This window comes from Grampus griseus (genome assembly GCF_964374135.1).
Source record: "Grampus griseus genome assembly, chromosome: 6".
Taxonomy (NCBI): Eukaryota; Metazoa; Chordata; class Mammalia; order Artiodactyla; family Delphinidae; genus Grampus; species Grampus griseus.
This window is the reverse complement of record NC_139000.1, coordinates 101,604,307-101,619,896: the sequence shown is the minus strand read 5'-3', so window position 1 is coordinate 101,619,896 and position 15,590 is coordinate 101,604,307. Positions and strand designations below refer to the sequence as shown.

General features: G+C 43.9%; 1 protein-coding gene across 1 annotated transcript; it reads left to right on the top strand.

Moving 5' to 3' along the window:
- Positions 1–6,727: 6,727 nt before the first annotated feature.
- On the top strand, positions 6,728–10,452 carry NEFL (neurofilament light chain; the record flags this gene model as incomplete). The annotated part of the gene is made up of 4 exons (XM_082656854.1): positions 6,728–7,774; positions 8,787–8,911; positions 9,305–9,666; positions 10,310–10,452. The coding sequence occupies 4 exons, from the start codon at positions 6,728–6,730 to the stop codon at positions 10,450–10,452; spliced, it is 1,677 nt and encodes a 558-aa protein (XP_082512980.1).
- Between the last annotated feature and the right edge of the window lie 5,138 nt (positions 10,453–15,590).

The following is a 15,590-nucleotide window of genomic DNA, read 5'->3' as shown; positions in this document are numbered from 1 at the left end:
TAAGAGCTGCTGAAGATGAAGAAGCCGGTGGAGGACTTGAGTGGAAAACATTTAAATTACTTCCCAATCCCAAGAGTCTATGAAGCACAGCACAGAAAACCACATTTCTAATGGCATTAATTTAAAAAATTGGGAAATTCACTCATTATTGAATTTGACATAAAGTTGGAAGATTTGAACAATGGTTCCAAAGCATTTATATGAAAGATTAGGTTTTAAATAAAAGTTGTATTTTTAGGTTTTTATAAAAGCTGCAGTATAAATGAATAGCCTTAGCTTTCAAAGTCTTTTTTTTTTTTTTAAAGGCGATGCAAATTCAATATGAGGCAGCAATGTAAGATGGCTAAAAATTTTGAATGCAATATTGGGATGGACTAATAGAAATACAATACCTATGCATCTTTAGAACCACGATAAAAACATCCACTTCATCGAGCTGCTGTGAAGCTTAAATCTGATACCTGCGCAAAGCATCTGGCATAGTAACCAGCCTCAGAATGTTGGTTCATTTCATTCATGTGACCTCTCTTTTCTCTAAGATCATGGCAATCATTGCTTGTAACTTCCTTCCTTCCCCTGAGACATCACCTAGAATTTTGCCTTTTCTTAATAACTTTTGCATAGTTCTTTGAAATTTCACACGCATGGGCTTTGTCTGCTTAGTTATTTTAAAAGTGGTTTGTTATATATATTTATTTGTAAATTTATGTTATATTGTTTATTTTTACAATTATATATGTATATACAGATATATCGTTTACATTTTTCTCTCTTGAGGTAAAACTTAGGTTCAATGAAATGCACAAATCCTACTATATTCTGAGTTTTGACAAATGCGTACACCTGTACGACCCAAACTTCTCGAGACCTAAAACAATTCCATCGCCCTAGAAAGCTCCTTCATGCCTTCTCCCTGTCATTCCTCACCTTACGCTCATTGAAGAAACCACTGTTTTGAATTTTTTCCATCATAGATTAGTTCCTCTGTTCTAGAATTTCATATAAATGGAATTATACACTATGTATCCTTTGTCTAAGACTTCTTTCACTCAGTATCAGTGTACTGCTTTTTTTGTTTTGTTTTGTTTTTTTGCGGTACGTGGGTGTCTCACTGTTGTGGCCTCTCCCATTGCAGAGCACAGGCTCTGGACGCGCAGGTTCAGCAGCCATGGCTCACGGGCCCAGCCGCTCCGCGGCATGTGGGATCTTCCCAGACCGGGACATGAACCCGTGTCCCTTGCATCGGCAGGCGAACTCTCACCCACTGCGCCACCAGGGAAGCCCCCCAGTATACTGGTTTTGAGATTCGTCCATGTTGTGTATATCAGTAGCTGGTCTTTTTATTGTGCTCAGGTATTTTTCAAGCCCTTGGAGACAGGACTCTGCTATAAGTCCCTACACTCCCCCACCTCCCCTGGCACTTAGACAGACTTGTGCACATTACAAGTGTTCCAACGGCATTCGGTGACTCCGTGGATGAACACCAAGAGTTATTTAATCAATCAATAAGTCATTTAGACACAATCCAGTTTTGCTTTTCTAATCCAGACAGTCTCTTATATGTTCAACTTACCAGACACCAAACGTTATATATCCTGGTGCCAGCAGCCTGTCTGCTGTACTGGAGGAACCCAGGGATCCGCCCAGGATCAGCTCTGCAGCAGCATTTGCTGCATTCCTGCAGCACTGAAGTGAACTGCTGCTCTGGCTGGGCTCTAGCCTGGCTGTGAAAGAGCCAACCTCGGGCCTTTGTCTCTTGCAGACGGAAATGCTTATACACTGTCTTTGCAAACAGTAAACCTCACATTCCTCCGACTGATTTATTAAACCACTGTAAAGGTCAGCAAAGAAATCCAGGTGCCACATGGCATGTTTTTGTGGCTAGTTGGTACTCAAATTGCAGAAGCAGCATGTATTTCCTCGCAGTCAGGAAAGCACAACTCAACAAACAGGGTTAGTACTATTGGTTGGGACCGATAGGGCTGTGACCTGCCTGAAATGACTGCAAATGAAGCCCCTTAAGGTCTCCACCATACCCTCTAACATCTGTGACTGGTGACTGTGATTAAGGGCAAGGCACTGTGGAACAGGCCTCTGGGGAGAACATACATTACCTTGGCCAGTTCCATGCAGCAAGCATTTAGGAGTTTAAACCTATCACCATCATTTCTCCTTGGACAGCAGCAACTTCCTGTCATTTCTAATATTGCATGTGTTCTAAATATAATTGTGCTTTTCATTTTTAATTTATTCAAATGACATTCTCGTTCCCGTTGCCTTCTACATTTTATATAGCTGCATAGCACACTTTACGATGCATTACTTCAAAATGTGATGCTGTAAAATTAGTCATATTTTATATTACAAGGGGAAAGTTTTCTTTCAAATATATTTCCCAGGAGATGGGGAGATTCATGTATTATGACTCCTATGGTGAGCATAATATATAAAGAAATAAACTGGTTATAAAAAGCAGAGAGGAAATATATTTGTGGTTTCCACACACCATGTATTTTCTGTTGATTTTATTCGTATTTCTTTCTAAAAAGGTAAAGATTTGGAGAAAGCATGATAAACTTCAATGATGAGATGTTGGGTGCCAGCATTTGTTCTTTTATTCTTCAGAGAAATTTTTAAGGTCATTTTGCTAAAGAGAACCTATTTACAGGAGTGGAATATGACGGTATTTTAATTAGTAAAAAGGTGGATGTCATAATATAGTTATTCTAAAGAGTTTAAATCAGCTAAGGTTGCATTTAGGTCATTCATTCCAGAAAGGGTGTTTTGTAAACTGATGTTTAGAGGCGTGTCTAAAAAGTCACATCACCAGTTATGTGTCACGTTCTACTGGTAGCTTCCATTTTATTTTACATTGGCACTCTTAAGAAACCTACAATAATTTTAGTTTATTGCCACCACTAGCTGTCCAAATAAAACACGCTCATTAACAATTTCTTCGTGGTATAAATCAGTTCACATTTGTCTCTCCCCAACATGGGTGGTTTACCACACGCACAGAGACTGCAGCATACAATTATCAAATTCCACAGAAACATATGGAAGCAGCACATGCCATTGGCTGCAGCACGTGTAATGAGTAGAGCCCCACTCAGGCTGGAAGCGAATTGAGCTTAGGTGTGGAGTAGCTGTGTGAGTTGGCACATTACTTAACCTCTCTGGGCCTCAGCTATTTGCTCAGAATAAACAATAACCCCTTTCATGGGGATCTGGGGGTTATTAAATAATAGATATCAAATGCCTGTCACAGGGCAGGCATGCTGCACGTATTTATTTTCTTCATCCCTCCTTGCACGGACAAACTGATGCCGACTTTGCTGACAATGATGTATCTACCCGATAGGGAAGAGTATAGAGACCCATCTGCTGTTACGGATGAGGGCTCTTCCTGCAGCTCACTGGTGGCAGGAGAACTTTGCTCTCTTGACCCAAGGACTGATGTTCTCACGAGACCTGCCTCATAAGAATTTCAGCCTAGAGCTCAGCTTTTCAAAACAAATGCCGATACAGAATTTCCTGTGTGCCAAAGTGTTTTAGAATAATGAAGTGAAAGTCACCAGGTCCTATCCATCTGAAGCTTCTGACTCTCTTGGCACTAGAGGAGGAAGATTTTTTCGGTGGTTCTAAGAGTTATATTTTATGAGCTCTGTGGTAATGTTAATACATTTTACTTTTAAACTGAACTGCTTCAAACAGTCATTTAGGGGAATTACAGAGCTATTAAGGATAACCAGAGTAGTAGAAATTCTATGAATGAGTTTCATCAACATACTTGCCTGTTTATTTTTAAAGTAATTTTTATTTCCTAGGAGTGTGTTTTGTTGGCAGCCCTCAACCAATTTCATGTTGTTGGAGAATGTGTTTAAAGTGGGACAAATGCACAGGTGTGTAACAAGACCCCAAAGCCTTCTAAAGAAATAACGACACCCCTGTGAAAAACACGAATGCAGAAACGTTTGTGGTAAGGGAAGGAAAGTCAAGATTCTTTTTTTAAGCAGATTTTCTAAAGTTGTTCATCTTACCTTTGCTTTGACACGTAGGGCCAATGCCACATGGGTATTCAGAGCAAAGAGTTAAAAAGGAGGGTGACTGGGCAGAATATTTTAAAAAGCAGCAGGTACCTAGCAGAGGAAGGCTTAAGGTAGGGCCACCAACACTCAGACCTGGGCTGCGCCCGGGAGCTCCTCTAAAGCAAAGCTGTAGTGGAGCTATTGAAAAAGACCAGAGGTCTATATTCATAAATACAGAAGATCTGCCCCTTTCCCCACCCCCTGTTCACCAGGTTCAACAAAGGCAAGGGTCCCTGCGCTCCCATTGCTACCCTTCACACTCCAGGGTGCCTTTCTTTTCAGCTGCCCAAAGGACAGCAGCGGAGGCCCACAGGTTTCTTCTTCCTGCAGCATCTCACAGCCCCTGCAGCATCTATCAGCCACCTCCCTCTTTCTGAGCAGCTTCCTCTGCAGTCAGTCTTCAGCCAGGAGTCTTGGCCAAAACACTGACGAGCTTAAGATCTCTGAGGGTGACCTGAAACTGAGGGAAGGGAGCTGGCACAAAAGACATGAACTCGTGAATACCTAAGAGTGTGGTGTAGGTGGACTCACACAGAGCGAGTGTGAAACAATGTGGTTTTAATGGGGCAGGTTAAAAAAAAAATCCATTCTGCCACTTGTCATCCACATATGGGTAACTGGGAGCAGACAAAAATATGGCTTACTTAGGTTCTTCCCACCACCCCGAGAAGCCTTTCCCTCTGCTGAATCCCTGATCAATGCGAAGACCAAAGATGTATAGACTGTAAAAAGTCATCAGAATGAGTGCTGCCAGGGCCAAGCAAAATGCAGGACAGCCTCAGCTTGAAATCCTAGAATGACTGAGTGTGGATGGACCTCTTGATAGTTTTAAACTACCAATGGTAATGTTTCTAAAGTCTCATTATTTGAGACCTTCAAGATTCTTTAGAAACCCCATGCAAGTTCTCTGCTGCAGTCTTTTCCTCTACCACGAAGAAGGAAAGGTTTTTTAGGTACAGAGGACCTCAGGAGTTAAGCCTTATCCCACTCCCACCCTCCTGTCGCGGGGAGGGGATTGCAGTTGCTCCGGGAGCATCTGTGGTATCCGCTCCAAGTCCTTCGCCCTCTCAGCATCACAGGGAAAGCGATGCCGGCTTCTCTGTTTAAAATCTCTCATGTCTCCCCTTCGATTGCCTCTTTTAAAAAAAATCAGTATGCTGCACCTCAAATGCTACTCTTACCCAAAGAAAACAAAAATTAAGTGCTTGCTTAGAAAAATCTTAGGTGTATATCTCTGCAATCCCTCCCTGCAACCGGAGGACTCCCTAACATCATGTGCGTGAAAACGCTCTGTAAACCGCAGGGCTGTATCAATGTGCATTACGGCGTGCACACTGTTTCAGCTCCCTGGGTGTTCCCTAAAAGAAATCCATGGATTTCGGACTGTGCCTGTTAGGTGTTTATCAGAGTGACTCGGGGGGAAGAACCACACGGCTATTTTCTGCCCGCCCCAGAACGAGACGTCTCTGGTCCGAGTTCTGCTCCCTGGAGACGCGCTCCGCGCTCCGCGCTCCGGGAGGCAGCAGCAGCTTCCCTCTGAAAATCAGCCACCTGCGTGGCTTGTTGAAATCATCAGGTTGGGCGCTACACGGGTGTAAAAAGAGGCAAAGGGGCTTCTAATGTGATGGAGTTGTCGGTGTCGAGCAGGAATTTATCTTGATGAAGGAGATACAGGCAACGTGTGACAGTCTGAAGCTCCCCGCTGCAGTGCTGGCTGCTGTGTTTTTGCAAATCGGTTTTCTCCGCAGCTAGTTCAAACTCCTCCACCTACACGCTTCAACACGCCCAAAGTATGCGAGGCTTCGTTCCTCGGAAAGAAATGAGGAAATCTAGTAACACTACAAGGCTGATAGGAACTGCTCTAAGGGTTTAGAAATGCTAAAATCAACACCTGCAGTGCCCCAGTTCCACGTGTGTGTGTGCGTGTGTGTGTGTGTAGAAGGAGCGCACTAAAGAAAAAGAAAAATAACCAGGAGAAAGGAACACAAATTAAAGAAAGTGCCAGAAACAGCTACAAAGAAATAGAAAACTTTCCTCCATATATGCCGCATACATGCAACCTGGGACAATCTTTTGTATCTCCAATGCCCTGGAGGCACTGCAATGTCACCGTAAACACCAGGGGGATGATGACCCCTGGTGGGGAAGGAGCGACGGGGAGGGGGAGGGTGTCTCCGAGGTTCCAGGCATATGGAAAACTAAGGTGTCAGTAGGGAATGAGAACTTGTTATTGGGGTCACGATCGAATCCGAGTGATACAGGGATCAAGGAATAAGTAGGATGGGGTGGGGGTAGGGAAAGGAAATGAGTGAGGGGGTACGGGGTCTCACAGAAAACAGAAGCCTTCAGAGAAAAGTGCAGAGGACGAAGCCGCAGCATCCTCGCGGCCTGTGGCTCGCCCCCGCCTTCCTTTTGCGCAGAATCCTCCCCTCGGCTGCAGCAGCGCTCTGCCCCCTCTGGCCCGGCGCGCAGTGATCGATCTAAGGCTGCGTCAGAATCCTCTCCGAGTATAAATAGGGGTGGCAGGACAGAGCCGAGCTGCACACAGCCATCCATCCTCCCCTCTCCCTCTCTTCCCCGTTCTTCTTCTCTCTAGGCCCCCATCTCCGCCGCCGGCCAGAGGGGCACCGACCGCCAACATGAGTTCCTTCAGCTTTGAGCCGTACTACTCGACTTCCTACAAACGGCGCTATGTGGAGACGCCCCGGGTGCACATCTCCAGCGTGCGCAGCGGCTACAGCACCGCGCGCTCCGCTTACTCCAGCTACTCGGCGCCCGTCTCCTCCTCGCTGTCCGTGCGCCGCAGCTACTCCTCCAGCTCCGGCTCCTTGTTGCCCAGTCTCGAGAACCTCGACCTGAGCCAGGTAGCCGCCATCAGCAACGACCTCAAGTCGATCCGCACCCAGGAGAAGGCGCAGCTGCAGGACCTCAACGACCGCTTCGCTAGCTTCATCGAGCGCGTGCACGAGCTGGAGCAGCAGAACAAGGTCCTGGAAGCCGAGCTGCTGGTGCTGCGCCAGAAGCACTCCGAGCCGTCCCGCTTCCGGGTGCTGTACGAGCAGGAGATCCGCGACCTGCGCCTGGCGGCGGAAGACGCCACCAACGAGAAGCAGGCGCTGCAGGGCGAGCGCGAAGGGCTGGAGGAGACTCTGCGCAACCTGCAGGCGCGCTACGAAGAGGAGGTGCTGAGCCGTGAGGACGCAGAGGGCCGGCTGATGGAAGCGCGCAAAGGGGCCGACGAAGCGGCTCTCGCCCGCGCCGAGCTCGAAAAGCGCATCGACAGCCTGATGGACGAAATCGCTTTTCTGAAGAAAGTGCACGAAGAGGAGATCGCCGAGCTGCAGGCGCAGATCCAGTACGCGCAGATCTCCGTGGAGATGGATGTGTCCTCCAAGCCCGACCTCTCCGCCGCGCTCAAGGACATCCGCGCCCAGTATGAGAAGCTGGCCGCCAAGAACATGCAGAATGCGGAAGAGTGGTTCAAGAGCCGCTTCACCGTGCTGACCGAGAGCGCCGCCAAGAACACCGATGCGGTGCGCGCCGCCAAGGACGAGGTGTCCGAGAGCCGCCGCCTGCTAAAGGCCAAGACCCTGGAGATCGAAGCATGCCGGGGCATGAACGAAGCGCTGGAGAAGCAGCTGCAGGAGCTGGAGGACAAGCAGAACGCCGACATTAGTGCTATGCAGGTATGGCACTGGGCAAAACACTGTGGAGGCGGGGAGGGGGCTGCAGAATCGAGTTAGGATGGGCGGGGGGTGGGAGGAGAGTGGAGGGCGCGCCTAGAAAGTGGAGATTAGAAATGAGGCATCTGCATGCAGCTGTTAGGGGGTAGAACTTGGCTCCTTGGAGGCTGTGTGGGAGCGGGTGGGGCAGTTGGAGGGCGGGGTGCGGGCGCCACTGCAGTCTGCGAAGATGTGCAGGGTGCAGTTGAATCTCTGTTGCGCATTAAAGCGGCCCAGCCCTGCGGGGGGTTGGGTGGGGTGGGAGAAGGGATGCGAGCAGGGCGTTGCCTCTGGCCTGCCTCTCTGCTGTCCTGAATTCACCACAAGTTGCTTTGCTGCACAGATTGGACCATCTGATTAATAGACACAGCGACGAACTCCCATTAGTTCTGTGACCAGCATGATTTCAGACTAATTTTACCAACGGCTCCCTTCGCGTAGCAGGTAGACAGGAATACAGTCAAAATTGTAGTAGGTAATGATGGCCATAATAAAACGTTTCTTTTTCTCCATCTTCTGGAGAGAAGAGAAAATAATATAGATACATAGAAAATATTTTAGAGAAAATAAAAAAAATTAAATTTATCTACTTCCTTCTCCTATAAAGAAGTGGATTTCTTGTATGTAACCTGGATAGAGTTAGTCAGTGAATGAAAAACAAAGTTTTCAAAAAAACAAATCTGTTTAGTTCCTTGCAGGCATTTTATGATAATCATTAGACTGTAGTAATTAACAAAAACAAAAAAAATTCTTCTGTTAGTTTTTTAAAATAATTTTTTGCTTTCATCTCATGCTTTATGAAGCTGGATTTTTTTAGGCAAGCAAAGAAAGGTTTAAAAAGAGAAAAGGCCGTTGTTTCAGGGGAGGTTTTATCTAAGGTGTGCACTTTGATTTTAATTAAACCTATGCCCTTGCAGCTATAGTAAAGTAATAGCAGTAAGGATTTACGCTTGCATTTTTTTTTGTCTTCCAACAGGACACAATCAACAAATTGGAAAATGAATTGAGAACCACAAAGGGTGAAATGGCAAGATACCTCAAGGAATACCAAGACCTGCTCAATGTGAAGATGGCTTTGGACATTGAGATTGCAGCTTACAGGTAAAAATGGAGGGGCAAAGGTAGCAGCCCTTCAACCTTAAGAAGGAAATCAGACTTCCTTTCTGTTGAATCAGAAATCTTCAAAAATAGTCCTTTGAAATGATTGTGTTCACCTTTTGGCCTTTTCCAAGAAGAATTTATCCTGTAATAATGAGACCTGTTCTTAGCTTCCCATTACATTTAAAGTCTAACAGACAGGGTTATTTTAAGGTGTTTGGGGGGTTTTTGGTTTTTTCCTGGTCTCAGTCACAACATCCCCAGTTACTAAGTTCTGATAATTTCCAACCCTGCCTTTGGCTTTCAGGGTGGCACTGGGGAAGGTGTTGGGTGTTGGGCTCAGCACACTTCCTGTGTTCATGATTGTTAACCCCACCCTCTCCCTGCCTCCGCCAGGAAACTCTTGGAAGGTGAGGAGACCCGGCTCAGTTTCACCAGCGTGGGCAGCATAACGAGCGGCTACTCCCAGAGCTCCCAGGTCTTTGGCCGATCTGCCTATGGTGGTTTACAGACCAGCTCCTACTTGATGTCCGCCCGCTCCTTCCCATCTTACTACACCAGCCACGTCCAGGAGGAGCAGATCGAGGTGGAGGAGACCATCGAGCCTGCAAAAGCTGAGGAAGCCAAGGAGCAGCCCCCCTCTGAAGGAGAAGCTGAGGCGGAGGAGAAGAAGGAAGAGGCTGAGGCGGAGGCGGAGGCTGAGGCGGAGGCGGAGGCTGAAGCCGAGGCTGAAGAGGAGGGAGCCCAAGAGGAAGAAGGTAGGATTCAAACCAAACCAAACCAAACCCACCCTGCAACTCCAGGTTCAGCCGGGGCATGAATATCTGTTAGGACATTGATAAGATAAATGAAGCCTTGCTTATGCCAAGGAAGTTTTATTCATACATGAGTTTAGAATCTTAAATAATACATTGATCTATTGCTTCAACAGACCTTTAGTAATAAGCACGTCATTTCTCAGATTGGCTGGCCTCCCAGAGCCACACATCTCTAATTAGCTTGGTACTTTTTTGAAAAGAACTTAAAAAAAAAATCCTCCTCCTGCTGTCTTTTTATTCCTAATTAAACATTTTAAAATCCATTCATTTAACTCAGTCATTTGGTGTCTGAGCAGCCTAAAGAACAAAAATGAACACCAAACACACAATAAAAGAAAACCAAGGTCCTGGAGGAGAGCAGAGCATCCAGTACCTAGACATAATCTCATTCTATTTAAATATGTGTTCAGTGGCAAATTATTCCCGGCAGGCATTGTCAGTTGCATGTATTTTGGGAGAAAGGAGCTGAGAGGTTTGGGGGAAGTATTTTGACATTTGTGTTCCTCCACAAAACCTTAGCAGAAATGTTTTGATTGGACTCACGCTGCATTTGGAGTTTGTACATTTGCTTTTTATGTTAAAGCTGCCAAGGAAGAATCTGAGAAGGCAAAGGAGGAAGAAGAAGGAGGTGAAGGCAAAGAAGCAGAAGAAACCAAAGAAGCTGAGGAGGAGGAAAAAAAAGATGAAGGTGCTGGGGAGGAACAAGCCACTAAGAAGAAAGATTGAACCCCCTTTCCTTAACTATTCCAGGAATAATTCTCCTGAAATCAGGTCAATCCCATCACCAACCAACCAATTGAGTTGCAGATACTATATGAATTAAGAAGTCAATACATGTATAATTCTGAGATGACTTAGGTTGGGCATTAAATGTTGTGCTATGACTTTTCTCCTTCCGCAGAGTATCTGTTTGCTTGCAGAGTGGCTTCCTGGCTTGCTGCCAGCCTGTGCATGGTCCACGCTTATGAGTTCAGGATCTATGGCAATGTGAATAATTCAGATGTTTACAATAAAAAAGAAAAAACCCTGAATAAATGAATTCACTAATGTTAATGTTAAACGTCATGGAAAAAAAATAGTCCTTTGAACCTTTGGTGGTTAGAAATTAAAGGCCTTGAATTATGTGCTATAAATAGTAAATAAAGTTACACTGAATGACATTCCTTGCTGTGGTTGTTGACTTAATTCGAATATCTTAAAGAAGGCACCAATATAAGACACACAGAAGTGGACTATTGACCTCCAAATTTTTTTAAGTCAAAATTTTAACAATTACAATGCATTTCCCCCCCTTAATTGGTAATTCTGAGGATGCAATTAGGTCATGAGCATTCATGAAATCTCTCCCCTCAAAAATTTTACTGATAATAAGCTCGAGTAAATGAGAATCTCTGGGGTTTTCTTTGATAAATAGCTATATACTATGCCCCATAAGTGTCCTATATAACGTTGGGAGTGGCTTTCTTGGAGGCCATTCTGAAATTATGTGATAAATATACGCTCTATGGTAAACAGGTAACTTTAACACTAGTATGTAATAATAAATGCAGTATGGATAGAATATGAATCCCGTAACCCTAACCCACCTAGCACTATAACCACATTTAAAATATATTGTCATGAGCAGCAGTTGAAACCCAAGCAAAGGATACAATCAGAAGGAATAATTTATTATCTCTGTATAATTTTGGATGGAGTAAGAATATCAAAGTTTATTTGCCATTGCAAACATGTTGCCTGCAATCCTGAGCTTATGATTGTGTTGTTAGCTTAATTGTGTTGCCTCAAGTAAATAGCCTTTATGCCACCTATTTTAAACTTTTTAAGCACTACAGATACAGATAATGAAATTGTGATCAGTCGCTAAAGGGGGGATTATATGCTTGTATGTTGCATTGCCATCGCTCTGCATGTCTTTACTGGGAAATATTCGGATTTCAATGATAGCTCTAACTGGTTGGACATTGCATCAAATACACACCCCGTCCGTCCTCCCTGTTCACTGTAAAGTTATGAAAGCTCTCGCACTTGCATTTGATGTGGAATGTGGACGAAATTACTGATTATCCGCTGTTCTGCTTCTGTTCTTACACAATTGCTTTGTCAGCTAATTCTTTTCAATATTTCTTGTTTAGACAACTCTTCAAGGTCATGAATTTAATCTGAAAGCAAAGTGGTTTCCATTTAAAGTTACCTGATGACATGACACTATGTATTTCTAGTTAAGTATATCTCACCAAAGCAAATAGGTAAAGTATTTCTTTATCTACCTTGATGCTATGGATTTGAATTACGAAGATTCTCAGTACCTTTACTTCTGTAAACGCTAGGAGTTGCCTCAGAAGCCAAGCTTTTCACATTTATGTTCATTAAACATGGGATGCTGCACATGGTAAAGCTCAGATATATGCAAATTACATGTAAAACAAAGTAGCCAAATGGAAAGAGCTGGTTGGTTTGAGAATTTCTTGAAGTAAGAACACTGTACCATACTCTATCCTGTGTGCCATAATAAAATATTGAAAAATCTAAACTAAATGGATCTGAAGTCTTTAAAAACAATTTCCTCAAATGTGGTACCTGGGTCAGTCTCCCTCTCTCTCCTGCTCTCCCCAAACTCTAGTTCTCGTTCTGTATTCTCTCCCCTAGCTAATGACCCACTCCTCAGCCATCCAATTCTGCAGACCAGAGACTGGGCATGACGTCATTTTTCCCATTTCCTCTCCCCAATCCCTCTGGTTTAATCTATCACCAAGTCCTATTGATTTTACTGCCTACGTATCTTGGATCCATCCACATTTTCCTGTTTACACTGCCACCACTCTAAGGAACCTCCCAATGTCTTGTCCTCCTTCCGTCAGCACACTAGAGTAAGCTAATCTTTAGAAAAGTGCATTTTGATCATGCCCCTCCAATAGTTTCCCATTTCTTTTAATATAAAAACCAAAATCTTTAAGGGGATCTTCAAGGCCCGGAGCGACCTGACCCCAAACTACCTCTCGAACCTCATCCTATGCATATCCCCTTACCCCTCCCTTACTACTGGTGTTTCAGCCACCCTGGCCCTCTGTTCTCCCACCTGCCTCAAGGTTTCGGCTGATTTCTCTGTCTGGACCACTCATTTTTTTCTATCTTGCCCTCAAACTTGCTCAGATTTCAGCTCAGTTGTCATTCCCTTGGGGAAGCCTTCCCTGACTGAGCCAAATTCCTTTATTCAATGTGTTTATAAGAACATGTAGTGCTTTACACAGTCATAATCGGCATCTATTTCCATGATCATTTAGCGTCTGCGTCCCCTGCTGTAGCGTGATCCTCAGAAGCATGGCGATCAGCCCTCCTGCTCCCCGGCATCCAGCATTGTTCCTACCATGGTAGAGCACAATAAATGTCGACTGAATGAATAACTTCTGGATAGACTAAAATGCCTTCGGGATGACTAGAAAGCCAAGAGTGTTCAGTAATCAGTCCTGGTCTAGTCAACACTTGGTGGAAAGGGCAGAGAACCAAAAATCAAGTGTCTATTCTGATCCTAGTGTTGTTTGTTATGGAGGGCTGGCCATCCCCACCCCCATCCCCATTCTGGCTTCAATCTTCTTAGCTACATAAGGCTTTAGCACTTGATTTCTCAAATCCACTCTAGATTCATGATTCAAAATTTCCTGAAAAACTTTTCGAAGATCAGGCTAAATGGCTGAATAGGAAACACGCGTATCACTATTATGTCCACACTAAAGTCCATCACTTAAAGGGAATTGCTAAACTTCGTGTAAAGTTTCATTCCTGGCATTAAATTGATAAGCAATTAATCTGATTGCTTTTTTCCCTACATGGAGATTCTAGTGCTGTCAGAATAGTTGCTGCGTCCCAGGCACTAATCTAAGTGCATTATACGTATTATCTCATCAATTTCTTTCTTATGACAATGTTATCAGTCCAGTATGATTATCATCCCCATTTTACGGATGAGGAATTTTTAGGTGACTTGACCAAGGTCACATAGCTAGTTTGTGGTAGGCTGAGATTCAAACCTCCCAGGATGGATGGCTCTAAAATCCATGCTCTTAACCAAATATTGCATTGACTCTCCTTTGCAGTCTAGCTTGGGAGGCATCCTCATGGAATCAGAGGATATTTTCACAGGCTTGTGTTGTGACAGCAGCCTGGGGGTTTTCACACAATTATTGGAATTCTTACAGTCTTTGTACAATTCAAGGGCACTTCTACATTCACAGTGTTCCATTGAAGTTACTTAGAATGCTTAAATTTTTCTTTAGTTCCTTGGATTATTTATGTCCCTATAAATTCCTCTGCAAAAATTTTAAACAGAGATGTATTTGAAATTTACCTTCAAGGATCACCAACTTTCAGGATGTGCTTCTCAAACTGTGCAGGACCCTGCGGGGCCTTCCTGGGGGACACAGCTTCTTGCCCCCCACCTCTTGTTTGTAGAAAAGCTTTAGCCTCCTTGGTCTCCCCTGAGCTCCAAAGAACAAATTTAATCAGAGAAGTGAGAAAATGCAGAAACAAAGGAAAGCAGTCAAACAGGACAAAATAATAATAGTTTAGCCATAAAACAAAGTCAAAGACCTTAAGTACCTCCTCAAGGAAAACAGATAATATCCTGAGCCATATCCTTAAGTTGTTCTGAAGACACTAAAACCCCCGCCACGTGGAAGAAGTTAACTGCTGACCACCAGTGTGTAGATCCCAGATCAGTTGGAACCAGAAGGTTGATGATTGAGGTTCCCAAAACATCACCCTGTTACCTCACCAGCACCCAATCAAAAGAAGGTCCACGAGGGGATCATGCGTCCTATAACCATCTCCCTCACACTGTCTTTAAAAACCATTTCCTGAAAGCCATTGGGGAGTTCAGGTCTTTTGAACATTAGCTGCCCATTCTCCTTTCTTGGCCCTGCAATAAACGCTACACTTTCCTTCACCACAACCTGGTGTGAGTAGACTGGCTTTGCTGCAAAACCTGGGAGAGCAGACCCAAGTTGGGTTTGGTAACAGTTCTCATGGTGTTATCCTTCTACCTGGTTACAGTTTTCTAGTTGTGTTCACATTGAACTGGTCCTCAATGGTTTCTTCTTCTCCTTTTCCTTTTCTTCCTCCTCCTTCCTTCTCCTCTTACTCCTTCTTGCATATCTTCTTCTTGTAAGATATTTCAAGTCATTTGGGGAAGGGAGTAAACAGTGACTAAACAAATAAGTGTCTTTGTTTCCTCCCACCATACCTAGCAAAGTGCCTTGCATTTAGTGGGAATCTTAATAAATATTTTAAGAATGGAAAAGGTTTATTATTTGTGAGAACTTTCCGTGCACATGGCCAGGATGAACAACTTATTCTTTCTCCCTTGGGTGTAAATGATCAGGATTGCTCCAGCCATGATTCATATTTGAAAGGTCTTCCAGTGCAGAATTCAGGATGTTTTCCTCTTGGGAAAATGTTCATCAGAACTGACATTTTCAGTTTAAGTTCCCCTAGAAAATTCCCAGTGAAGAATCTTATATGAGAGCTAAAAAGATAAAAGGTAAAGCATCATGAGCAGTAAAAAATTTTCAGCAGCCCCAGAAAGTGACTATTGGTAGCCTTTTAATTCTACTTCAACATAGATAATTATTTGTATATGGAGAGTTTTTAAAAAAATAATAAAACATCAACATTAAAAACAAACTTTAAAAGGAAAAAAATCATATTTTCTCCATTCAGTCATCATTATTTTCATTTATATGTTCTTCTTTAGACTTTATTTCTATTTATGTATATTTGACATAGCTTGTCCATTCGTTCCACACGTGTTAATCATGTACTATGTGCCAGGCACTGTTCTAGGCACAAAGAATAAGGCAGACAATATC